Below are 27,395 nucleotides of genomic sequence, written 5' to 3'. Positions count from 1 at the left end.
TATCGATATTTATCGAAATATCGATATTTTTGACAACACTTGTGTATGCAAGATTAAAAAGATGAGTCTTTAGTCTAGATTTAAACTGACAGAGTGTGTCTGCCTCCCGGACAGTGCAGGGAAGAATATTCCAAAGTTTAGGCGCTAGATAAGAAAAGGATCTACCACCTGCACTTGATTTAGAAATTCTAGGTATTACCAACTGACAGGACGCCTGAGAGCGTAATGTACGTGCAGGTCTGTAATACAATAGAAGTTCATTCAAATACTGCGGCGCTAGACCATGTAGGGCTTTATAGGTAATAAGCAAGATCTTAAAGTTAATGCGATGCTTTATAGGTAACCAGTGCAAGGTTGACAGAACCGGGGTTATATGCTCATACTTTTTTGTACGTGTAAGAACTCGAGCTGCCGAGTTTTGAACCAGTTGCAGTTTTTGTAATAGGCCCACAGGGCAACCACCTAGAAGTGCATTACAGTAATCTAGTCTTGATGTCATGAATGCATGAATTAATTTCTCTGCATCTAACAGTGACAGCATATGACGTAATTTGGATATATTCTTAAAATGGAAAAATGCAATTTTACAGGTGTTGGCGACATGGCTTTCAAATGACAGATTACTATCGAATACAACACCAAGATTCTTAGCTGATGACGAGGATTTTATGGGGCATCCGTCAATCGTTAAGCAGTATTCTTGGTTGTTACGCATAGCAGTTTTCGGTCCAGTAAGTAACACTTCTGTTTTGTCCGAGTTTAGTAGTAAAAAATTGTTACTCATCCACATTTTTAAGTCAGCTATGCAATCCTTTATTCGATGGAACTGCTGGGTTTCATGAGGCTTCGAGGAAATATAAAGTTGTGTATCATCAGCATAACAGTGAAAGCTAATTCCGTGTCGCTTTATTATATCTCCTAGAGGTAGCATGTATAATGCGAAGAGCAGAGGGACTAAGACTGAGCCCTGTGGTACACCGTACTGGACTTGTGATTTGCGGGACACCTCATTGTTTATTGCTACAAATTGAAAACGGTCGGATAAATAAGACTTAAACCATTTCAATAATATTCCATTAATGCCGACGTAATTTTCGAGTCTATGTAGAAGTATGCTGTGGTCAATGGTGTCAAATGCAGCACTGAGGTCTAGCAGCACCAATAATGAAATACAGCCACGGTCAGACGCTAAAAGCAGATCATTTGTAACTCTGATCAAAGCAGTCTGTGACATGCTCGAAATCCAGTCTGGAATTCATCATTAATGTCATTCCTTTGGAGGAAGGAGCATAATTGAGTTGAAACTACTTTTCCAGAACTTTAGATATAAAAGGTAAATTCGATATAGGCCTGTAATTCCCTAGTTCTTTAGGGTCGAGTTTTTTTTTTTAAAAGAGGCCTTATAACAGCCACCTTAAATGCTTTAGGCACATGTCCTAATGTCAGAGATGAGTTAATAATACTGAGAAGAGGATCTATAATTTCTGGGAGCATTTCTTTCAGTAGTTTTGTAGGTATAGGGTCTAGCATGCATGTTGTTGATTTAGATGATCTAATGATTTTAGACAGTTCATCGTGATCTACTGTAGAAAATAATTGCAATTTCTCCTTAGGGGTGCTGTAGTTAGTTTGTTCAGCAGATTTCACTACAGGTTGCATTGTTATAATTTTTTCTCTTATATCTTGGATTTTACTCGTGAAGTAGTTCATAAATTCATCACTGTTATGCTGATAATCAGAATCTGACTTCGATGACGACTTATTTTTTATTAATTTAGCCACAGTGTTAAATAAAAACCTAGGGTTGTGATGGTTTTCCTCTATTAGTGTTGAAAAGTAGGCGGATCTAGACGTTTGCATGGCATTCCTGTAATTTCGAGTACTATCCTTCCATGCTATACGAAATACCTCTAAAGTAGTTTTCTTAAAGTTGTGCTCCATTTTCCGGGACGCTTTTTTTAGAGTCTGAGTGTGTTCATTATACCACGGTGTTGGGCTGCTATTTTTAATTTTCTTTAAACGCAGAGGAGCAACTGTGTCTAATATTTCCGAGAAAGTAGAGTTAAAATTTTCAATAGTAGTGTCAAAATCGTCAACGCTTTTACTCATGCTAGATATTTTAGACAATTCAGGCAGATTATCGAGAAACGCAACTTTGGTAGTTGAAGTAATCGTTCTACCATATTTGTAACAAGGAGTTTGATTTGCAGCCGTAGGCCATTGAAGCAAACATAATATCAGATAACGATCCGAAATGTCTTCACTCTGCTGAACGATTTTAACATCGTCCACATTTATACCATAAGAAAGTATTAAATCTAAAGTATGATTACGAAGGTGAGTGGGTCCTGACACATGTTGACTAACGCCCATGGAGTTTAGAGTGTCTTTGAATGCAAGTCCCAAGGCATCTGTATCATTGTCTACATGGATATTAAAGTCACCGACGACAAGGACTCTATCTGAGGCCAGTACTAGTTCTGATAAGAACCCACCAAAATCTTTAATAAAATCTGTGTGGTGCCCTGGAGGCCTATATACAATAGCTAGAATACATTTTAAAAATGTTTTATCCTTAGTATTAGGTGATGAAGTACCATGACTTCAAAAGAATTGTATTTAAAATTAGACTTCTGAGAGGTGATAAAAGAATTATTGTAAAGTGCAGTGACACCTCCCCCTCTACCTTTTAGACGAGGCTCGTGTTTATAGTAATAATCTTGGGGAACGGATTCATTTAGAGTAATATAATCATCCGGCTTTAGCCATGTTTCTGTCAAACAACGCATGTCTATTTTATGATCGGTTATCAAATCGTTAACAAAAAGTGCTTTATTTGAGAGAGATCTAATATTAAGCAATCCGAGTCGTAACAGTTGATTATCTGCATTTTGTTCATGTTTGATTTGTTTAACGTTTATTAAATTACTTTCAAGAGGTTTACGCAATATCTTATGTTTGCTAATCTGGGGGACAGACACAGTCTCTATTTTATGTTGTTTGTAAAAAGGGATTATTACATGTTGTATATTTTGTGTATTCTGTAACGCGAGACAGCAAGCAGACAGTTGGTTAAGCCATTCTGTCTCCTTTCTGACCTGGGCTCTAGGTAGTCAGACTTTAGCAGTATTAAGACTGTGTGCCAAATTTCTAGAGAGGAGGGAAACCCCATCCCAGGAGGGATGGAGACCATCTCGTTTCAACAGGTCAGGTCTGCCCTCAAAACTCTTCCAGTTATTTATAAAATCTATATTATTCTGCAGGCACCACTCAGACAACCAGCCATTTAGTGATGATAATCTGCTATAAATCTCATCACCACGGTCAGCAGTAAGGGGGCCAGAGAATATTACAGTGTCTGACATCGTTTTTGCGAGCTCACACACCTCTTTAATATTATCTTTAGTGATCTCCGATTGACGGAGTCTAACATCATTTGTGCCGACATGAACAACAATCTTACTGAATTTACGATTAGTTTTAGCCAGCACATTTAAATTTGACTTGATGTCAGGCGCTCTGGCTCCCGGTAAACATTTGACTATGGTGGCTGGTGTCTCTATGTTAATGTTCCGGACAATAGAATCACCGATCACTAGGGCACTTTCAGCAGGTTTCTCAGTCGGTGCGTCACTGAGCGGGGCAAACCTGTTCGAGACTTTAATCGGAACGGTTGAGTGATGTTTTGTCTTGCGACTATGCCGTCTCACCGTCACAAAGTTTCCCAGCTGCAGGGGATTTTCACCCGGAACCGAGCTGTGTGCACTAACGTTGCTCGCATCCGAAGTGTTTTTTACAGTCCTAACACTCTTACTATCCTCAAATAAAGATTGGATGCGAGACTCTAATTCTAAGATCTTCTCCGTCAGCCTAACTACTTCCCTGCATTTATCACATATAAAACCCTCGCCGCTGACAGAGAAGGCTAAGCTAAACATATGACATGATGTGCATGTAACAACAATAGGAATAGAAGCCATAACTCACCGGGTATGAAGTGCAATCCTAACTTACCAAGGTTGCTTGATGAGTCTTAGTATATACACTTAAAAAGAGAAACAGTTAGCACACAAGACAAATAGGGGGAGATGATATTCCACAATGTAAACAGAAGGCAAACTAACACGCTAATATGCTAGCGGCGTTACGCTTCAATTAATATAGGTTTAAAATATAAAGTTATAAATAATTTGGCAACGAGAGTGATAGGTAACGATAGTAAAATACACTAATAATAAGACCAAGAACAAATGTGAGGTGAAGCAAGTGTCAGAGGATACAAACTAGCCGCCGGCAGCGATGCAATCAGTAACCGGAAACAACAACAGTGACACAAAACAGACTGTTGGGGATCCCTTATCAATCTGATGTCACATTGTTTACGCCTGCCCATGACTGCTCACAGACTCCACCTTATGAAACTGAATTCTTTTTTATAATATTAGCAATAATGTGCAGCCTATGCACACAATCGCAATCTTCTTCTTGTAGTATTTTGTGGCGGATGGCATACCAGCGTCTGGTACATTAAGCGCCAGTAGAATGGGAGTTTTGAGGCTGTAAAGCATGTCTAATATTATAAAAAATGACGTTCAAATTTATCAAAGTATAGTCACTTCACGAAAAGTCAACATGTCGCCAGGAGTCGCTTTTTGGAATTATCTGCGTTCCTTTAGCTCAGTGGTAAGAGCATTGCGTGAACAATTTAAGGTTGTGATCCCAGGGGATTGCACATACCTCTATATAAATATATAGGTTAATGTAATGTAAGTCGCTTTAGATAAAACCATCTGCCAAATCCATAGATGTAAACGTTCTTCTTAGACAGGTGGACCCCATTTACTCCCATTATATGAAGAAGAGAGGGCTGCGGATTTATCAAACAATCTTCTTTATGGTTCTACTCAAGAAAAAATGTCACCTACATCTCGGATGGCCTGAGGGTGACTAAATAAACGGCAAACTTGAATTTTTGGCTGAATTGTCTTTTAAAAGTGATTTTTATTGCAGTTAGTGTATGGTTTAGGTTGGATAGGGCATTACAGACGTAATTGTGCTTTCCGCCATATTGCTGTCTTGATGTCATCCAAAGCACATGTTTAAGCGCTCTACCTCCTATTTTGCAAACGGGGAGGGGAGCAGAAGCTCATTTGCATTTTAAGAGACACACACAAAAACTTGCAGCCACAAATGGGCATGTTCAACATATTGTATTGATAGATATATGGTGTATTTTGAGCTGAACCTTTACAGAGACGTTCTGGGGATACCACAGACTATTCTACATTGCAGAAAACACCTGGATTTGCGGCCCTTTAAGTCACCGACATCCTCGTAGTCAGTGTATGTACCTAGGAGAGCTCATGCAGATAAAGAGCTCACGCAGCACTTACAGGAGGAGGCCATAGACCCATAGTAAACATTGTTGCTCCTATGCGTTCTGCCCTGAAACCTGAAGGGTTTTATATATTTTATCTGGGTTCTATATGTTTTATCTAAGGGTTTATATCAATTACATTTTCTGAGTGTGTTTTTATATGATTATTACTTATTACTGCTTACCTTATATAACATTGCATTATTTTACTATGTTGAGTAGGGTCTCAAAATATTAGTGCAAAATGGTATTTTCAACAGGATGTGGGGGTTGTGTGTGTGTGTGCAGCATTCCAGGCAGGAAAGGAGGACAGGAGAGTATGCTACACATCAACGCACATACCCATATAGCGTGGGGTCTAAGCAACAAAGTTTATGTGGAAACTGGGTGGGGGAAGTGTGTTATCTTGCGGATAGTAAAAGAAGAAGGACGTAGTCTACGAAAATATGAGATGAAGCATCACTCCATTGGACACAAAGAAAGTAGCAGAGGTCAAGGCGCTGAGGGGTTGGCCACTGTCCGAAGCAAGCTTGAAGACACACCCACACATACACATATAAAAATGTTGTACACTGTTTGAGCGGGGCTGATTCTCTGTGAAGACTCTTTTGTCTGAGACAAGCCCAGCGCTGAGATTCAACTTAATAAACTTCAACTTTTATTCATCTGAAATCCTTAAAGCCAATTTTTGAACGCGCAGGACAGCAGATGTCCATCAGATGGTGACCCCGACATGATTGGCTAAAAAGGGACATTTCGGACAATCCTTAAAGAGTACGGAGAGACGAAACGGAGAGAGGGAAAATCTTGGATTCAACACAACAGCCGGCTGAATAAAAAAATAAGGTTAGCAGAGACCTGTTTTATCGAACATCTACTAATTGACTACTCTAAATTGTTTGTGTTGAATTGCAAATATTCCTGATCATTATTCAAACCAAATTTAAAAACGGTTGAAGTTTGTTAATTTGAATTATTACACGGGTGGTTGGTCCCCCGAATTTAGAAGACGTGAGGTGAAAGTCCGCACGCATTTATTACACGGGAGGTTGGTCCCCCGAATTTAGAAGACGTGAGGTGAAAGTCCGCACGCATTTATTACACGGGAGGTTGGTCCCCCGAATTTAGAAGACGTGAGGTGAAAGTCCGCACGCATTTATTACACGGGAGGTTGGTCCCCCGAATTTAGAAGACGTGAGGTGAAAGTCCGCACGCATTTATTACACGGGAGGTTGGTCCCCCGAATTTAGAAGACGTGAGGTGAAAGTCCGCACGCATTTATTACACGGGTGGTTGGTCCCCCGAATTTAGAAAGACTGTGGATGAAAGGCCCACAGCTGACCGTAGGTTATAGTCTTACGGCACATTAAATTTAGAAAGACTGTGGATGAAAGGCCCACAGCTGACCGTAGGTTATAGTCTTACGGCACATTAAATTTAGAAAGACTGTGGATGAAAGGCCCACAGCTGACCGTAGGTTATAGTCTTACGGCACATTAAATTTAGAAAGACTGTGGATGAAAGGCCCACAGCTGACCGTAGGTTATAGTCTTACGGCACATTAAATAAATCAGTGGGTTTGAGTCCTACTTTAAAGCGTGGGGTTAGAGTCCCTACGCACATTTGAAATTTATGTGTAATTAACGTGTTGGAAATTGCGGAAAATTAAGGAAAAATATATTGTGTTTGGAATAATTAATAAAAATAGATAATAATAAAATAATTGAATTAAGAGAATTGAATAACTTAAAAAATGGAGGGAGAATTTGATAGAGAATGTGATGAATATGGGTGTTTGCTAGTGGAAAGCCAATGGGGACATGCGGTAAATATGGTGTTAGACCAGACCGTGGTTAAAAATCAGAAAAAGGAAAGGAAAATTTGGGAAGGGAAATGGAGTCAGATGTGTATTGAAAACGGATGGGTAGATCCGGAAAAAATGTTGGTTAGATTGGCGCCAATCGTTAGAGAAATGTTGATGAAGATAAAAAATATATATAAAGTGGTTAAAAAAGAATAAACATAAAAATAAAGAAGTTAAAATGAAGGAAGAATTAAGACTATGGACATGCATTGCGCTTACGGTCACTGCTCTGAGTCCGGTTAAAAGAGAGGGGGGAGAAAAATGTGCAGACAAAGAAGTCAGGGAGTCAGGGAACAAACAGCATATTCCCCAAACCTAAAACTATATCAAGACTTGCAACTATTGACAAAACCACCACCGTATGAAAAAAAATAGTAACAAGTTGTGTTAACTGTTAACCAAAGGACATCTAGATGTCGAATTGCCAGACACAAGGTTTGATATAAATGAAATAAGACAACAATTACACCAACTTACAAGATTAGTCACTGAAACTCCACAGCAGTCAGCCCCCCACAGAGAAGAAAAGAAAAAAACACATTCCACAAGAGGAGGGGGAAGGGGCGTGTGGAGAGATAAAACATCACCCTACACCCTCTGTTTCATTGCATAGCCGACAGAGTTTAGATAGTGCATCACAATTGGCACATGCAGCTCATTTGAATTGTGCTAACTACTATCTAAGTTTCTTCCTAGATGTGTCTGAACAGGAAGCAGTGCACATGGGCACTTCACAAACATCCCACTGTGTCCACCTCCAAGGAAAAGGCGACACGTGGTACCATTTGTCCTCTTGTGTTGCTTTTTAGTACCCAAACAGGTCTTTGGAACAGACGGCTGTGGACCTGAGATCACAGGTCCAAGAGAGGGAGGGTGTTGAAGGTAAAGCAAAAGGGAGCGCAGAGGAACATTACAGGTCATATAAAGGAAAGGTGACATTTGAATCTTTAGCGCACTGTGTAAGTGAAGATTGTGCATATGGGGCAGGCATTGCAGTAATATTTAAGAATAAATATGGTGAAAAGTGAAGCATCACATGCATTTCTAACTTTTATGGGTCAAACCCATTTAAAGACTCATAGAATTATTCTAGTTTTATTTATAATTTTTCATTAACACTATAGATACCATGGCACAAGTGATAGTGAACCATCTGTTAAATATCACACAGAAATTACTAAGTCCTTACAGGCCTCAAAGATCTCAAATGGACAGGTGTGGGTAGTGCCATAAAAAATGAATTGCTAAACAGACAGCACCACAACATACGGACTGATATTTAACCCACAGATTTGACTGAATTGAGAGAAAAAATGTATCTCTGTCTGTTATCCTAAAGTCTTTCTTTTCAGATTGATCACTATGACTCCTTTAGAGTCCAGATACCAGAGAGGTGTCTTAGAACCTGAAATGGAGGAGATGTGTGAGATTATACTTCAAGGGGTCATTCACACTTCACAGTTACATCACAGAAGTAGTTACACGGCCTCCCGGTGTAGTACCGGATCCAAATTGTGCAACACAGATTGTTGTAGATACCCATCTCCCAGACATGAACATATAGCATTGTGGACAAACTTTCGCCAGTACAACCTCATAAAATGATTATCTGGCATAATCTTAAAAGTTATCCAGACTCAAAACACCATACATCGCCTAGGATGATTAGTCTAGATTTCAAATATGATACATAAGAAGGATCTATAGCCTGTCATGCATACACACAACTGTATAGCATCTCACACATAGGACAAACTCATGATGCTAATTTAATTATAAGATAAAACCTGTTGTTACAATTCTGTTGATTTATGTGAAACCTTGCAATGTACATAGTAAATTTGCATGGTTATAGTTTTATGTATGGTAAATGGTTTGATTTCTGATGAAGAGAGATGAAATTGAAAATTTGTGCAATTTTCAATTGAAATCATTGGCATTGTTCCAAACCAGATAGCACACTGGTTTTTAACATATGTCTAATGATATGTTTAAAGAGTGGTTAGATCTGAAGTGCTGGCGCTTCTGCAATCAGCTACGCAATTCTCAATCAGATTTTTAACATTGAACGTGACATGGCGTACTGTACACATCAACATTCACAGAATTTGTTACAACAGCTAAATTAGAGATTCAGAATATGTTCTAAACTACTTCTTTGTAATGATAGATCTGCAAAGTTAACTCATATTTGAGTTTTCTGAATTACTATTATGGTTATTAAAATAAGTTATATAACTATACCATATTATGCATAACGTTGTATCTGGATTTTATAAATACCAGAAAATACATTTATATGCATACTGTAGATTTGTATTTTGGTTGCAATATATTTAAAAGATATAATTATAAACTATTATTTTATGATGTATACCACTGGAGAATATGCCAGTTAAATTGACTTTTGCCACTCTTCCTATAAAATACTCAGAGTATCTAAATTCCACTATAGTAGTGAAGAATCAGGTAATCAAATGGGATCACTTTATGTGGCTTTGGATGAAATTGAGACCTTATTCACCACTCGCACCAGGTACCATGAAATATATATATATAGTTTTTTTTTTTTTTGTAACCCTTTATAATCTTCTCCCAATGTTATTAAAATCATCAGTGTTCAGTTGTTGTATGCTTATGCAGATGCCGTTCAGGTGTCTCATACACAATGATGTGTTATTAGTGAGATGAATTCCTTAACGTATGGAGCTGCGCTGCAAACCATACCTTCTACTTAGATGTTCCTAAGGATAAAAGGGTCAGATAAATATCATGGGGAGGATACTACTACACACAGATGTTTCTCTTCGGTGGGAAGACACCTTCTACGAACAGAGCACATGGGCTCTGACTGAATGGACTTGGTACAACAAATTATATTGCAGACTATCTGACTTAGGTGGAAACCAACCTGGGCAAAAGAACAGCAAAGATCCACCTGCTCTGCACAGTACCAGCTCTACAGAGACTTCTGAGGTAATAATTGATACACAAAGACCAAAAAATGCCTAACTGTGTCCCCCTTGGGACTGCTCTGAGATTGCCCCAAGGGGTCAGGGGAGGAACTGTAAGGCAGCTGGAAAAGTGCAAAGAATTAAGGTTGTTTGTAAAGCTGGGACTAAACAATCAAACACCATTTGTTGCTAGATTCTGAGGAATGATATCCTGCCCTCCCCTCAGGTTTTGTTGATGCCCAAGAATTGAACCCCATCTTCTTATCACACCTCTCCCCTTCATCTCTTCAGGCCCTGATCACTAGGAAAATGCTTACCCTTTATTCTGTGTATATCATTTATTGTCATAGTATGAAGTTTGATGATTCATGTTTGGTATTGTTTTAAAGGTCATGGTGCGATGGGTGAAAGGGTCTAGTTCTTTCAAATCTAACATGGAGTATATTAAAACTGTTTAACTATAATCCATTACCTGCACTCCTCTAAGAGGACTGGCTATATCGGGGAATCCTGTTCACAGATAAATTGGCATCCCATTTGATGATCTCGTCAGCCACGAGTTAAACTAAATTTCACAGTGACCATTGTATTCACAATGAACATTGAGTACAGTACATCATTCTTGGGTATAAAAGGTGCATTGGCAAAAGACTCAGGGAAGCTACTGTAACCAGAACTTCCCATACTGCAAACTGTGAGTCTTGATTTTACCAGGTATGATAGACTTTATGTTATTTTTCATTTTAACCATATAATTGTGTCTATGGCTGTGTTTGTGGGAATTTTGGTCACCTGTGGATGTTGCTGTATTTCGTTTATTACATCATTATGTAACCGCCTAATTGTTACTGTATTTGAAAAACGAGAGCCCCCACCATATGTCATGCCATTGTTGACCACAGACCACTTCTATGATGACAGTGAGGAGGAGGACAAAGACAATGTATGAGGAAATGTTTTGTATCAATTACAATTATATATCAATTACAATTTAATATGTCATTTACAATTTACATGTTAAGTATAATTTGTCTGTTTCTTACCATTTAAGGGTGATGACAATAATGTGTGTGTGACCTCTTTCAGAGGTCAAGAGAGGGATTGAAGGGTTTTATATATTTTATCTGGGTTCTATATGTTTTATCTAAGGGTTTATATCAATTACATTTTCTGAGTGTGTTTTTATATGATTATTACTTATTACTGCTTACCTTATATAACATTGCATTATTTTACTATGTTGAGTAGGGTCTCAAAATATTAGTGCAAAATGGTATTTTCAACAGGATGTGGGGGTTGTGTGTGTGCAGCATTCCAGGCAGGAAAGGAGGACAGGAGAGTATGCTACACATCAACGCACATACCCATATAGCGTGGGGTCTAAGCAACAAAGTTTATGTGGAAACTGGGTGGGGGAAGTGTGTTATCTTGCAGATAGTAAAAGAAGAAGGACGTAGTCTACGAAAATATGAGATGAAGCATCACTCCATTGGACACAAAGAAAGTAGCAGAGGTCAAGGCGCTCAGGGGTTGGCCACTGTCCGAAGCAAGCTTGAAGACACACCCACACATACACATATAAAAATGTTGTACACTGTTTGAGCGGGGCTGATTCTCTGTGAAGACTCTTTTGTCTGAGACAAGCCCAGCGCTGAGATTCAACTTAATAAACTTCAACTTTTATTCATCTGAAATCCTTAAAGCCAATTTTTGAACGCGCAGGACAGCAGATGTCCATCAAACCAGATAAGGTTTTTTTGGTAATTATTTAATTTGATATTTTTCAGGCATGTTATTGCTATGTTTGGCATTTAGCATTGGACAAAAACATTTTATAGCATGTCTCTCTGTCATAAAACAACAATATATGATACATAATAACAACTGATCAATAAATCTTCAAATGTACCAAAATGATGATAAAATTAAGCTATTTGCCAAAAAAGGTAGGTGGGGTGATAATAGTATAGCTAGCATATCGCGCTATTGAGCCACCCATACTTACCGCAGAGAAAATGTATTTACTGCAACAGCCCTTTTCTGGTGTATTTCTAAGGAAACTGATCCTGCTGTAGTCAGCAATAGACAGTGTAGCAATAAGAGTGACAACAATGCAGAACAGTATAGAAACCATTTTAAATAATACTATTTTAAGTATTGTTAAAATATTATATTGTTTAAATAACTCAACAGTGCGGCTCTGCAGACACATTTTATGTCTCCACCAATGTCAAAATCAAACTTACACCCTTGGCCAGAAGAGTTAAATAAATGTACTATTTCTTGCCTTACGGTTTTGAAGGTTTAGAAATAACTAAACACTTTTAATTCTCTTGTACATGTCTGCTGCCGTAAAAAACATGTAACACAAAAGGTAAACTGTTTATATTTAAACACCACATATTTGATGAAAGTTCAGCTGCTGCCGTTCATTTACATTAAAGCTGTTTGGTGACGAATTGTGGGTTATCTTTAGCAACAAAGGTTACACCTCATGCGTCCTCCAAATTCCTGTGAAAGAAGGTGGCATTTGAAGGGTGCATTCGGAGTGTCCTATACCTGCTTTTTTCTAGAGACAAAATGCTGCTGAGTTTGGTTCAGTTTGTGAGGCGCAGTGCTCCACAAATAAGTTAAAGGTAAGTTTTCTTTACTTTCCAAAAGCACAATGTGCTGTTTTTAGTGACGAAAACCACCTAAGTGTGCAGTATCTAATGTCGTACTTATAGTCTGTTTGACCCTAAATCTTCTGTTTTTTTAAGTTGTTCTTGTTAATTGTTTTCCCCAGATGTGTCTAGTTATCTTGTTTCACCCTTTTTAGTTGCCAGTGTATGTAAACCCCAGTGTATTTCTTTGTTTGTAGACAGTCGTTGAATGTTTTGAGAATACTCCTGTCCTGAGTCTCCTTGTTTACCCTGGATTAGTTATTAATTGTTAATAAGTTGTGCTTGCATGTGGATTCTTCGTCTCTGTCACAACTTTTTTATGCTTTCTGGCATTTGGTGTAATAATTAATACCTTTGTCTTGTTAGAGTTTGCATAAGAACATTTTGGGCCATCCAGTCTGTTAGCTTTGAAAGTGACCTATTATCCAGATATGGTGACCCACACCCGAAATTTGACCTCTGCTTCTAACCCATCCAGAGAGAAGTGAAAACATGCACAGCAAGTGGTGAACACACACAGCGCCCGGGGAGCAAGTAGGGGTGAGGTGCCTTGCTCAAGGGCACCTCAGTCATTACCCGCCGGCCCTGAGAATCCAACCAGCAACCTTCTGGTCACGAGACCAGCTCTCTTACCATTAGGCCACGACTGCCCCATTGTGAAGAGAGTTGTAACATGACATTATTTGAGACAGGTCTGGGAGATTAGTATTTCAAATGGCCGAGTGCGGTCTGGCATACGCTAGCACCGCTCCATCTATCAGTTTAAAATCTCCAAATCCAGCATAATTATATCTGCAGTTTACATAAAATTCCTTACTAAAATGCAGTGAAAAATCAAACACAGCAACTTCTACGAAGCACGTTGATGGCTGGTTGGCGTGTGGGCGTGCTTTTCCAGGAAAGTTGTCCATTAAGGGACTAAGAAAATTTGTTACATAAAAGGAATTTCATGTAAACCTATACGAACCCTGGTGGATTATATCGAGCACAGAAATACTACGTCATATATCCAACTCATTTACATTTAGCAGGCGCTTTTACCCAAATGACTTACATATGAGGTAAACAATGGAATCAATTGACATAACAACAAGGACAACAACAATCCTACCACAGCATACCACAGTATACAAATCTAAGTTTTTTTTACGATAGAAAGTGTAGAAAACAGTCAGAAATGACCGGTCAGGTGCTGACGGAAGAGATGTGTTTTTAGCCGATTCTTAAAGATAGTGTCATGGTCAATACACAGGCGAGACCCAATTGCGGGGTGAACAAAAGATTTTATTGGAGAGACAAAGTCAATAGCACAGGGAAAGTCCAAAAACTCGGGGCTTTATCACAGCGAGATGAGGCCGACTTCCGGGTACCGGTAGACCGGTAGTAGAGGCGCAGCTCAATTCCGTGCGAGACAGAATCCCGGGTACCGGTAGGTTGGTAGTAGAGGCGCAGCTCAATCCCGTGCGGGGTTTCGTGAAACACGGAAGAGTAGTCCCGGGGCGTCAGATCGAGCTGTAGGAAAAAGCCCCACAGATTAGACGAGGAAGGCAGATGCCACCGGTTGGTGTACTCACAGGCAGGCGTGGAAGCGTGGAGAGAAGCTCGAGAAAAACTGTGACAAGGTAGTACACGACAGACTAGGCAGGAAGAAAATAAAGACTTCTTTAGACGAGCCGCAGCTATGTCTAGGGCAGTCTGAACTGGCAAGATACAATGCAACGGTCAGACAACGGACAACAGATACAGAGGGATAATAAAGGAAACTTAACGAGATAACATGGTTAACAGGTGCGATGGAGTTAATGAGCTAGAAGTGAGATTCTAAACAGGTGTGTGAGCATGAGTGGAAAATCACCCGTGTTGGGGAATCCTAAGGAAACACGGGGGCGGGGAGAGAGACGAAGACACTGAGCACGCGGTTAGCGGGTAGCCAGCCTCGTGCTCAACAAACAACAACACACCCACGTGCAGAAGAAGTCCCGATCCGACCTGGGTCGTGACAGTACCCCCCCTCCCCACCAGCGCCACTGGGCGATCAGGGAGGGGGCTTACCTTGCCTCCGGTGGAACTCCACTATCAACGACCGGTCCAACACATCTCGCGAGGGAACCCACGACCTTTCTTCTGCGCCATAACCCTCCCAGTCCACTAGGTATTGGAAACCCCTACCCCGACGGCGGACATCAAGTAACTTCTTGACGGTATAAACGGGGACGCCATCCACCAGACGAGGCGGGGGGGGGGTGGGTTGGGAACTGGCCGGATTAAGGGGGGAGGTGACAAAAGGCTTGACCCTGGAAACGTGGAATACAGGGTGAACTCGACCAAGAGTCGGAGGGAGCTTGAGTCGTAAGGCTACCGGATTAACCACCTTGGTGATCCGGAATGGCCCTATGAACCTGGGCGCCAGCTTACGAGAAGGCGTCCGGAGAGGCAGATCCTTGGTAGAAAGCCATACCCGTTGACCACACACATAGGCAGGAGGAGAGATCCGGTGGCGATCGGCCGCTGACTTGGTTCTCAGATTGGTTTGGGCCAAAACCTCTCTGGCCCTCGTCCAGGTCCGATGGCAACGCCGGACGAACGCCAGAGCTGAGGGAACCGCAGCATCGAGTTCCTGGGAGGGAAACAGAGGTGGTTGATAACCGAGTGCACATTCAAAAGGGGACATACCTGTGGCAGAGGCAGGGAGGGAGTTGTGAGCGTATTCCACCCAAGAGAGCTGTTGACTCCAGGAATTAGGGTTGTTAGATGACAGACAGCGGAGTCTCCGTCCGAGATCCTGGTTGGCTCGCTCACATTGTCCATTGGTCTGAGGATGAAAACCTGAAGACAGACTCGCTGAGGCCCCGATCTGTCGACAGAACTCCTTCCAAAACCGAGAGGTAAACTGAGGACCCCTATCGGAAACGACATCTACAGGAAGACCGTGTAGCCGGAAGATGTGATCCACCATCAGTTGAGCCATCTCTCGGGCCGAAGGAAGTTTGGGGAGAGGGACGAAATGAGCCGCTTTGGAGAAACGGTCCACCACCGTGAGAATCACAGTGCACCCTCTGGACGGGGGAAGACCAGTGACAAAATCCAGGGCTATGTGAGACCATGGCCGGGAGGGAATAGGAAGGGGGCGGAGCAGACCTGTGGGTGGACGACGGGTGGTCTTACTTTGTGCACAGACCGGGCAAGCCAACACGAACTGTCTGACATCGTTGGTGGTTGATGGCCACCAAAACCGCTGGAGTACGGAAGCCAGGGTCCCCTTAATTCCTGGATGGCCGACCAGCTTTGAAGAGTGACACCACTGGAGGACTGCAGAACGTAGTGGAGCGGGCACGAACAACCCACATGCTGGGCAACCTTCCGGCACTTGCACCCCACGGCCGGCCTCCTCTACTCGCCGTTCGATGTCCCAGGCAAGAGCCCCGACGACCATCTCCCTAGGCAGGATGGGATCGACGGGATTCTCTCTACCTGGTTCCTCGAACAGGCGAGAGAGGGCGTCTGGCTTGATGTTTTTAGAGCCAGGCCGGTACGAGAGGGTGAAGTGGAATCTGCCAAAAAACAGTGCCCAGCGAGCCTGACGTGAATTCAACCTTTTGGCTGAACGGACGTATTCCAAATTCTTATGGTCCGTCCAGACCAAAAATGGTTGTGTTGCACCTTCCAGCCAGTGACGCCACTCCCCCAATAATAGTCGAACCGCCAGCAGCTCTCTGTTACCGATATCATAATTCCGTTCGGCAGGGCTGAGGCGATGGGAGAAGAAGGCACAGGGGTGCACCTTCTCATCATGGCCGGCACGTTGGGACAAGACTGCGCCTACCCCGACGTCGGATGCATCGACCTCGACAATAAATTGGCGATCCGGGTCTGGAAAACAGAGCACAGGTGCAGAGACAAAACGGGACTTAAGTTTATCAAAGGCTACCTGAGCAAGAGAGTTCCAACCAAACGGGATCTTAGAGGAGGTTAATGCAGTGAGCGGTGCAGCCACTTGGCCGAAACCCCGGATGAAGCGCCTATAGAAATTGGCGAACCCCAGGAACCGCTGCAACGCTTTACGAGAGTCGGGAACTGGCCATGTAGCGACAGCCTTGACCTTGGAGTCGTCCGGTCCAATGCCCCGAGGAGAGATCACATGGCCGAGGAACGAAACCGTATCGGAGTGGAACTCGCACTTCTCCGCCTTGACAAATAATTGGTTCTCAAGAAGACGCCGGAGGACCTCACGAACATGCTGGGTGTGCTCCTGTAGAGAAGGGGAAAAAATCAAAATGTCGTCCAGGTAGACGAAGACGAATCGATTAATCATATCACCCAGCACGTCATTAATGAGACCCTGGAAGACGGCAGGAGCATTGGTTAGACCAAACGGAAGAACCAAGTACTCGTAGTGTCCCGATGGTGTATTAAACGCCGTATTCCACTCATCCCCCTCGCGGATGCGAACCAGATGATACGCATTGCGGAGGTCTAGCTTGGTAAAGACCCGAGCCCCCTGTAACAATTCGAAGGCAGACGACATCAAAGGTAAGGGGAATTTATTCTTTACCGTAATCTCGTTCAAACCCTGATAGTCAATACAAGGGCGCAGGGAGCCGTCCTTCTTCTCTACGAAGAAGAAACCCGCACCGGCTGGCGAGGAGGAAGGGCGAATGAGCCCGGCATTGAGTGATGTACGTATATACTTCTCCATGGCCTCTCTTTCAGGAGCAGATAGAGAAAATAGTCGACCCCTGGGCGGAGAAGTGCCTGGGAGAAGATCAATGGCACAGTCGTAAGGTCGATGAGGAGGGAGAGACATGGCACGGGACTTGCAGAACACGGTACGAAGATCATGGTATTCCCCCGGGACCCCGGTAAGATCGGCAACATCAACCTGCAACACAGGAAACACAGAAACAGGCGAGGGAGCAGGACCAAGACAAGACACATGACATGCAGGGCTCCACGCTAAGACAGAAGTGTTTACCCAATCAATGTGAGGATTATGCTGTGTCAACCACGGATGCCCTAATACCAGTGGGGTTGTGGGGGAATCGAGGATGAACAGCCTAATCTTTTCACAATGATTTCCCGAAAGGAAGAGACTTACGTGAGGAGTGGTGTGAGTGACAGTGAACAGTGGCATGCCCGTCAGAGTCACGGCTGAGATGGGCGGGTGAAGAGGAACGGCAGGGATACCCCACTTCCGAGCCGTGGTAGCATCCAGGAAGTTTCCCTCAGCACCAGAGTCAATCAAAGCCTTCCCGATGTGGGTAGAGTGACCGAAGGTAAGACGAAAAGGTAGCATGGTGCGTAGGGATGGAGAGGTTCTTTCGATGACGCCCACCCGGACTCTCCTTTCTACGGGTGAGCGCTGGCTTTTACCGGACAGTGTGTAACGATGTGATCCGGTTTGCCACAATAGAAGCAGAGACCATCCACTAACCGCTGATGTTTCTGGGCGGGCGTCAGACGGGAACGGCCGACCTGCATAGGCTCTGCATCCGTCGACGGACGATGTATGACACTGGTCTCCCGGACGGGCTCCCGTCCGGACTCCCCGTCAGTCTGCTGGTGGTGGTCTCGACGTCGCCAGGAGGTGGGAGAAGGACGTCTTCGACGACGAGCATTGACCCGATTTTCGATTCTCAGACATAGGCATATCAGGTCCTCCAAGTCTCTGGGTGGGTCCAGTGCGGCGATCTCGTCAGCAATAGAGTGGTTGAGACCGTCCAAGAAACGTGCTCGTAGGGCTTCACTATTCCACTCACATGCCGCTGCTAGGGTCTTGAATTGAATGGCATAATCTGTGATGGATAATTTACCCTGGGAAGTGCGAGAGAGTTGAGCCGCCGCCTCATCACCGCGAACGGACCTGTCGAACAGTCTGGTCATCTCCTCACGGAACTCCTGGAAAGAACGGCAGCAGGGGTCCTGGGACTCCCAGACCGCAACTCCCCACTGACGGGCTTTCCCGGTTAGCAAGGTGAGTATGTAGGCGATCCGAACTTCCTCAGAGCCATACCGACGGGGCTGGAGAGCGAATACCAGGGCGCACTGGGAGAGAAATGCTCGGCACGAATTGGGGTCTCCGTCGTACAGTGGAGGACTGTTGGCATGTGGCTCAGGGTGAAGCGGAGTTCCCTGGGTCGACGAGTGATGAGCTCCAGCCGACTGTAAGGAACCTTGCAGGATATCGGCGACCTGGTGTTTCAGTGCTGCCATCTGTCCTTGGAGTAAGCAGAATTCCTTGCTGCACTAACGCCGCTCGCAGTGGATCTTGTCCCGCTGGGTCATGAGTTTGGTCTGACCGTTCTGTCATGGTCAATACACAGGCGAGACCCAATTGCGGGGTGAACAAAAGATTTTATTGGAGAGACAAAGTCAATAGCACAGGGAAAGTCCAAAAACTCGGGGCTTTATCACAGCGAGATGAGGCCGACTTCCGGGTACCGGTAGACCGGTAGTAGAGGCGCAGCTCAATTCCGTGCGAGACAGATTCCCGGGTACCGGTAGGTTGGTAGTAGAGGCGCAGCTCAATCCCGTGCGGGGTTTCGTAAAACACGGAAGAGTAGTCCCGGGGCGTCAGATCGAGCTGTAGGAAAAAGCCCCACAGATTAGACGAGGAAGGCAGATGCCACCGGTTGGTGTACTCACAGGCAGGCGTGGAAGCGTGGAGAGAAGCTCGAGAAAAACTGTGACAAGGTAGTACACGACAGACTAGGCAGGAACAAAATAAAGACTTCTTTAGACGAGCCGCAGCTACGTCTAGGGCAGTCTGAACTGGCAAGATACAATGCAACGGTCAGACAACGGACAACAGATACAGAGGGATAATAAAGGAAACTTAACGAGATAACATGGTTAACAGGTGCGATGGAGTTAATGAGCTAGAAGTGAGATTCTAAACAGGTGTGTGAGCATGAGTGGAAAATCACCCGTGTTGGGTAATCCTAAGGAAACACGGGGGCGGGGAGAGAGACGAAGACACTGAGCACGCGGTTAGCGGTTAGCCAGCCTCGTGCTCAACAAACAACAACACACCCACGTGCAGAAGAAGTCCCGATCCGACCTGGGTCGTGACAGATAGCTACAGAATCTGCTTATCTTGTAGCAGCGGCCAGATCATTCCACATATGCGAAACAGATCCAGAGAAGGTTAGTGTTACGAGATGGTAGGGAAAAACCTGAGTTCAGGCAGCGGTGCTACAGAAAAACACAAACTTTATTAAATATAAAACAGAAACCCACAATGGAGAACAAATCCAGAACAGAAAACAGAAGACTTCCCACGAGGGGACAAAAGTAAAAGAAACAGGATATCTAAACTCACTTACTAATCAATTATGACAAGACTACAAAATTAAGACACAGTGCAAAGTAATCCAAGGCAAGGTACATCAAACAGAGCAAGGCACATGGCAAAGATACAAGCAAACATCACAAAACAAACTGGCAAAGGATAGCAGACACAAGCACACATTAAATAGGGAGACTAAGGCCCAGTCCCATACCTACCCCTTACCACTACACTTTCCACAAACCCTCTTTTTAGCGCCTTCACGTGAATGGGTAGGAATGTCTTGATTCTCTTTTGATTGGAGGGGTAGGGGGAAGGGCCATATAGCCCTTCTGTAAGAATATTATTTCTTATGTCCCCTTGTCTAAGTTTTATTCTAAGGTTGAAGAGTCTGGTCGACGGAACACACAGAGTTTGCAGGCCTGGAGACTAAGTTTGACACAGACACAGGAGTGTAGTTCAATCAGAGTCCAAAGTTTATTGTATTAAGGACTAATATTTATATGCTTGAAACAGGAGGTAACATTTGTCATGGAAAACCACCAGAGTGAAAAATCACCAGACATTATTATTCCTCCTGTGAACAATCCGATATGATATCACAAAGTATGTATTCAACATTACAGTATCAAAACAATTGTCCCTAGACATCATTAGGAACCTTGAGATGGAGACCAACAGATACTCATATCAGCATAAGACAGCATAAGACATGATACAACTTTATTGTATTAGACACAGCCGAAATATTAAAGAGGACACAGACGAAATCCAAATCTCACAAAGGCCACTTTCAGACCAACGGTTTTACAAGCAGTCCTGTGTCCCTTTAAAGAACAAAATTTGGCCCTCGGTACACTTCAGGGGTGGCTATGGAGTCAGCACTGTTGGCTCAATGGGCCTTCTATCTTCTTGCTTTGGGTGGCCCCCATCTCATAAAAGGTTATTCTTTCCTCAGCTTAGTCAGTGCTTTCTCCACCCTGAGGTGTACTAAGGTGAATCCCCTGTTGAGATTCTATTTTAAATTGGAGCTTGCCTGCTCTCCTGAAGAACACAACTTCAGTCTGGAAGCGTGTATCCACTGTGGCTAGTAGTCCGACTTTTTGTCCTGGAACAAAGTTATGAGTAGGGTGTTCTGAGGGAAGAGGAAGGCACAAAGAAATATCAGCACATATAGAATTTAACTTTTCGACTAGGGAAATCATATAGTCCTCCTGGATCACCTTCAGATCACCTAAAGAAGAAATATCCGACCGGCCTTTGACCCACGGGATGGGGAAAGGTCTACCCATTAGTACCTCGAACTGTGACAATTTTGTCGTGGAAGATGGAGTCATTCTTATTTCTGCCAAGACTGCGGGCAACAAATCAACCCACTTTCTTCCTGTTTCAAGTACCGCTTTTGTTAGTCGTGTTTTCAGTGTTCGATTACATCGTTCCACGACTGCTGCACTTTGCGGATGATAAGGAATATTAAAATGCCAATCAATAGACAACGCTTTTGATAAGAGCTGTGTTACTTTTGACGTGAACCATGTCCCGCTGTCCGATTCTATGGTGCCCGGTATTCCCCAACGGGGTAATATCTCCTTCGTTAGGATTTTTACCACTGTTTTAGGCTCCTCTTTTGCACATGGAAATGCTTCAGGCCACTTTGAGAATCGATCAACAATTACCAAAAGATATTTTAGAATTCCTATCGGCGGCATGTGCGTAAAATCAATTTGTAAATGTTGAAAAGGAGCTTCCGGATGTGTCAATGCATCGTGCTTAGCTGATTTGTGCGGATTTACCTGAGCACATGTTTAGCATGCATTCAATAAACTCTCCAACATGCCACAGTCAGTAGTTTGGTTGTCAGTAGCTCTGTGGACAGTACTCAGATCAAAATGTTCTCTCTCCAAAGAAGGATTGGGAATGAAATAAAGTTGTCAGGTACTATAGAAACATAAAGTTACTAGTTCACAATTTATTTTGATAGTTTGCTTTAGATATTTTACAAATTATCTGTAACTTTGCAACTTTTTTAGTAAAAAAACCCATCTATTTTACTAGAGTGTCTATTTAATATATGCAAACACTTTACTACTTTCACTACTTTAACCCCCTAATCTCTAAAAACCGACTGTAACTAACTAGATATCAACTTATCCTCATCCTGACCCTAACATTAATTTAATGCTCTTGTGAGAATAGTGTAATGTCTAAAGTGTTCTTACAAAATAATTTGTAATCAGTAACTACACTTAGTAGGATATGGAATCAGATTCATTAGCATATTAATCCATATGAATGTCACGTATGTCTTTGTGGAGCAGCTGTTTACTTTATCTATGACCCAGGGACTATGGAAATGGCCATTCTCAGATGGCTGCCACCAGCGCAGGCGTGTCTCTGAAGTACGGCCTTTGAGTGGGATATCGAGGGCCACCAGGTGAGCCTGATTACTGCTGTTGCTGTACAGGAATTCCTGAACAAGAGTCCAGGTCAGCCCTCCATCCACGGAAAACTGCAGTAGCACGGGCTGAGAGCGAGGATCAGGAGAGGCTTTCCCACAGCCCAGTCTCAGAAAAAACTGAATAAACCTGTTGAGTGACACATGATGGTTTACAGAAGGGTATTCGGCTACATGTTTGAATTCATCCTGTATATTTTTTTTTTATTTTTTTTTAGACATTTGGCAGACGCTTTTATCCAAAGCGACTTTCATTGCTTTATCCTATACATTTTACATAGGTATTTGCAATCCCATTGGATCAAACCAGTGTTATTTCTCAGTGTTTGTGTGTGGAATACCTGGCATAAGACAAGTCCAGATCTAAAGTCTCCAGCATACGCAGACCATCGTCGCTGAAGAACAGATGATTGCCGCTGGTGGTGATTCCACACTTTCTTGAAGGTTTTCCTCCACTCATCAACTTGAAATGCTCAGATTCCAAAACACCACCTACATGTGACACAGAAATGCTACACATGAAAAGCTACAGAAAGCAAACATGTAGCCATCGGCACGTTTAAAATATGATACAACCCTGCTGATTGACAAGGAGAATGTGTTTCAAGCAAACCCAAGTGACACAAGTCTAATGGCTAACAATGTGGATCTGAAATGGAAAGAGACGGTACCTCTACCTCTAGAAAAATCTACGTTAGAAGTTAGAAATTCAACATAGCTGCAAACATCAATGATAGGCCCAAAGACTATGTTGTTGTCACTTTATCCATGTGATCAAACCACATGATATCACATCATATGCAGGTTAGGTATGTTTTTAAGCAGTATAGCTTGTTTGAGCTGGTCATTTGTTGGTTTAAGCTGGTCCTGGGTGTAAATGTTTAAACGAGCTGGGACCATCTTAAACCAGCAAAGGAACAGCACATGATCAGCTCAAACCTGCTAAAACCAGCACATGACCAGCTTAAACCAGCTACCTTGGTTCGAAACATATCTAACCAGCAAAAGCTTTTTTTCTTTCTGTGGCAACACGATAAGAGATTTCTTTGAAATCGGTTCGCAGTTTAGTGTAGTTTTATTGTTTTGTTTGTAAGCTAAATAGTGTTTCCTTTACACCTGCTTTTCAGATGTTTCAGTAGGTAAACTTGCATCTGACAGTTTAGAGGTACAGTATGTACAATAAGAAGTGTTATCCTCAAAAGTTTCACAACATCCTTGGGACAAGTGTAGCAGTCCGGCAGAAGACGTATAACCTTCTACTAACACTAAAGGTCAGATTGTTTTAAAGTTTCTAATACTTATCATGTCTCATCTTTGCCTGACTTCCCCCCTTTGTTTGTCTGCTATATAATTATTCTGCTATCTCACCGTTACTTTATTGGAGAATGTTTATTATTATAGAAAAACTACAATTATAATTAATTTTATTCCATTATTGTTTGGATGATTCAATTTTTATTTGAATCAGCGTTTCTTACATTTTCTCACTTGCAGTAAGAATTGTATTATGATGATACTTCAATTTTAATTAAACCAACTTAATTGAATTTGAACTTTGATCAAAACAATCAGATTGCACTCTTTAAGGTGTTTAGGATTAACTCTCAAGGGCCTAATTTGTGTATCTTAGTTATTCATGTAATGATTTAATTGACTTTACTTTACTATGACTCCATAGCGCCCCCTACATACAGGACCCATCATAGACGGTGTTAGTGTGGAGCCAGTTCACCCCCGCACCAGAAAGAAGAAACCCTCCTTCTCTATCGTAACCTTTCTTTCCCTTAACTTATGTGATTTTGTTTTACTTCTTCTTATCAGAGACTGAACCTATCTGAACATCAGTAAAATTCTTGGTAATTATGTTGATGAACCGAATAGCCTAAGTCACAGAATGACCACATACAGTTGAAAGAAAAAGTATGTGAACCCTTTGGGCTTACTTGGATTTCTTCAAAAATTGGTCATAAAATGTGTTCTGATCTTCATCTTAGTCACAACAATAGAGAAACACAGTCTGAAAGTGAAGTGAAAGTGACCTATTTGTCAGATATGGTGACCCATACCCTAAATGTGACCTCTGCATTTAACCCATCCAGTGATTAGTGAGCACACATACAGCAAGTGGTGAACACACGTACACCCGGAGCAGTGGGCAGCTATCACTGCAGCGCCCGGGGAGCGTGTAGGGGTTAGGTGCCTTGCTCAAGGGCACCGCAATCGTTACCCGCCGGCCCTGAGGATCGAACCGGCAACCTTCTGGTCACGAGTCCGACTCTATAACCATTAGGCCACGATTGCCCCACGATTGTCTGCTTAAACTAATACCGCACAAACATTATACGTTTTCATGTTTTTATTGAACACAACATGTAAACATTCATAGTGCAGGGTGGAAAAAGTATGTGAAACCCTAGGCTAATGACTTCTCCAAGAGCTAATTGGAGCCAGGAGTCAGCCAACCTGGGGTCCAATCAATGTGATGAGATTGGATGTGTTGATTAAAGCTGGCCTGTCCAATAAAAAACACACATCAGTTTTGAGTTTGCTGTTCTGAAGAAGCGTTGTCTGATGTGAACCATGCCTCGCACAAAAGAGCTCTCAGAAGACCTACGATCAAGAATTGTTGACTTACATAAAGCTGGAAAGGGCTACAAAAGTATATCTAAAAGCCTTGATGTCCATGTGTCCACGGTAAGACAGATTGTCTACAAATGGAGAAAGTTCAGCACTGTTGCTACACTCCCTAGGCGTGGTCGTCCTGTAAAGATGACTGCAAGAGCACAGCGCAGAATGCTCAATGAGGTAAAGAAGAATCCTAGAGTGTCAGCTAAACACTTACAGAAATCTCTGGCACATGCTAACATTTTTGTTGACAAATCTACAATAAGGAAAACATTAAACAAGAATGGACTTCATGGGAGGACACCACGGAGGAAGCCACTGCTGTCCAAAAAAAACATTGCAGCACGTTTGAAGTTTGCAAAAGAGCACCTGGATGTTCCACAGCACTACTGGCAAAACATTCTGTGGACAGATGAAACCAAAATTGAGTTGTTTGGAAAGAACACACAATGCTATGTGTGGAGAACAAAAGGCACAGCACACCAACATCAAAACCTCATCCCAACTGTGAAATATGGTGGAGGGGGCATCATGGTTTGGGGCTGCTTTGCTGCCTCAGCCCCTGCACGGATTACTGTCATCGATGGAAAAATTAATTCCAAAGTTTATCAAGACATTTTGCAGGAAAACTTAAGACCATCTGTCCGCCAACTGAAGCTTAACAGAGGATGGACGATGCAACAGGACAACGACCCAAAGCATAGAAGTAAATCAACAACAGAATGACTTCAACAGAAGAAAATACGCCTTCTGGAGTGGCCCAGTCAGAGTCCTGACCTCAACCCGATTGAGATGCTGTGGCATGACCTCAAGAGAGCGATTCACACCAGACATCCCAAGAATATTGCTGAACTGAAACACTTTTGTAAAGAGGAATGGTCCAAAATTTCTCCTGACCGTTGTGCAGGTCTGATCTGCAGGTATGAGCGTTTAGTTTGCGTCACGAACTGACCAACTCAGTTAAGTGTACAACACATAGCCCACATATTTAGCTCAGTAGATCTGTACGAACTTGCATCTTGCTCTTTGTGCCTTTCTCTCTTCCCCTGTGTCTCAATATGTCCAGACCATCCAATCCTGTCACCTGCCAGACCAGCTAGAGAGACCAGGCTAATGGATGGGTGATGGACTCCTGCCTGGGACCAACAGTGGCACACGGCGACTTCGCTGAGAGCAGTTGGTCGGACGACCTTAACCGGCAAAGGGACTACGATCCAAACCAGAGCTACAACTACAGAGAGCCAACAAACTCCTCTGGAGTGCACAGCCAGGATCATCATTGACCATGCCCACTTCCAGATCATCCAACTACAGCCAGAGCGAAGGAAGCCGGGAGGATCCAAGAGGACGTGCAGCACCTCCTAAACCAGCTGGACCTGCAAATGATGTTTTATAAACAAAGTTCGGGAGGAGCCGGAGCATATAATCAAACCCGGCTGGTTCGCAATCAGCAATCATGGCTTCCACCCTACCTGCTAAGCGAGCCAGCCCATAAATAAGCAAGACCTCTTACCTGCGACATCTCTTCTGTTTCTAACATGTCTGAGACCCACGAATCCGCTGTTAACGACAGCCCAATCATGCAAGATACTCCGGCCTCTTCGAGCGCTCGGCAGCGTTCCATCCTAAGCCCGGAAGCTACATCCCAACCGGCAGAACAAGAACGAGGCCGCCAGCAAAGCCGACCGACTCGTCAAGCCTCTAAACGCAACCGCTCTTCCGTACAGAGCCAGGTTAGGCCCCCGTCCTCCTCACCGGCGTCATCATACGCCTCGGCGCACTCAGTAATCCCAGCCATCGGGAAGTGGACAGTCGCAGGACTGCGACTCGCACTGTCCAATCGGGATGTGAACCTGAGCAGCCGGCTGAGCAAAGCCGAGCTGTACGACATCTACGTCGCGCTGCAGTCAGAACACCCACCAGCCAGATCTTCCCCGCAACAGGAAGTTGCTAATGAGCCGGTTCAGGCTTTCAGGCCTCCTTCAGCCCGGGCAGGGCCTTCCGCCGCATCAGCAGGGCATGTCAGGGAAACCCCAGCCCGTCGCAGAAGGATTTCGGCCAGTCTGGGCCGCGCGCCGGATGAACAGCACGAGCCGCTGCATACTCCTCTCCCCGCGGCTTCACAGGAAATTCGGCCCGCCCCCACCATCTTCAACTACCAACATCCAACGA

At 43.3% G+C, this 27,395-nt stretch overlaps 1 protein-coding gene across 1 annotated transcript; it reads right to left on the bottom strand.

The window, feature by feature from the left end:
• Positions 1-22,237: 22,237 nt before the first annotated feature.
• Positions 22,238-23,138, bottom strand: LOC130435907 (reelin-like). The gene is made up of 2 exons (XM_056766783.1): positions 22,940-23,138; positions 22,238-22,728 (listed from the first exon to the last, which is right to left on the bottom strand). Exons 1-2 carry the CDS (start codon positions 23,116-23,118, stop codon positions 22,377-22,379), a joined length of 531 nt encoding a protein of 176 aa, XP_056622761.1. The 5' UTR covers positions 23,119-23,138; the 3' UTR covers positions 22,238-22,376.
• Between the last annotated feature and the right edge of the window lie 4,257 nt (positions 23,139-27,395).

This window comes from Triplophysa dalaica, chromosome 14 (genome assembly GCF_015846415.1).
Source record: "Triplophysa dalaica isolate WHDGS20190420 chromosome 14, ASM1584641v1, whole genome shotgun sequence".
Lineage (NCBI taxonomy): Eukaryota > Metazoa > Chordata > Actinopteri > Cypriniformes > Nemacheilidae > Triplophysa > Triplophysa dalaica.
This window is presented reverse-complemented; position numbering and strand designations above follow the sequence as displayed.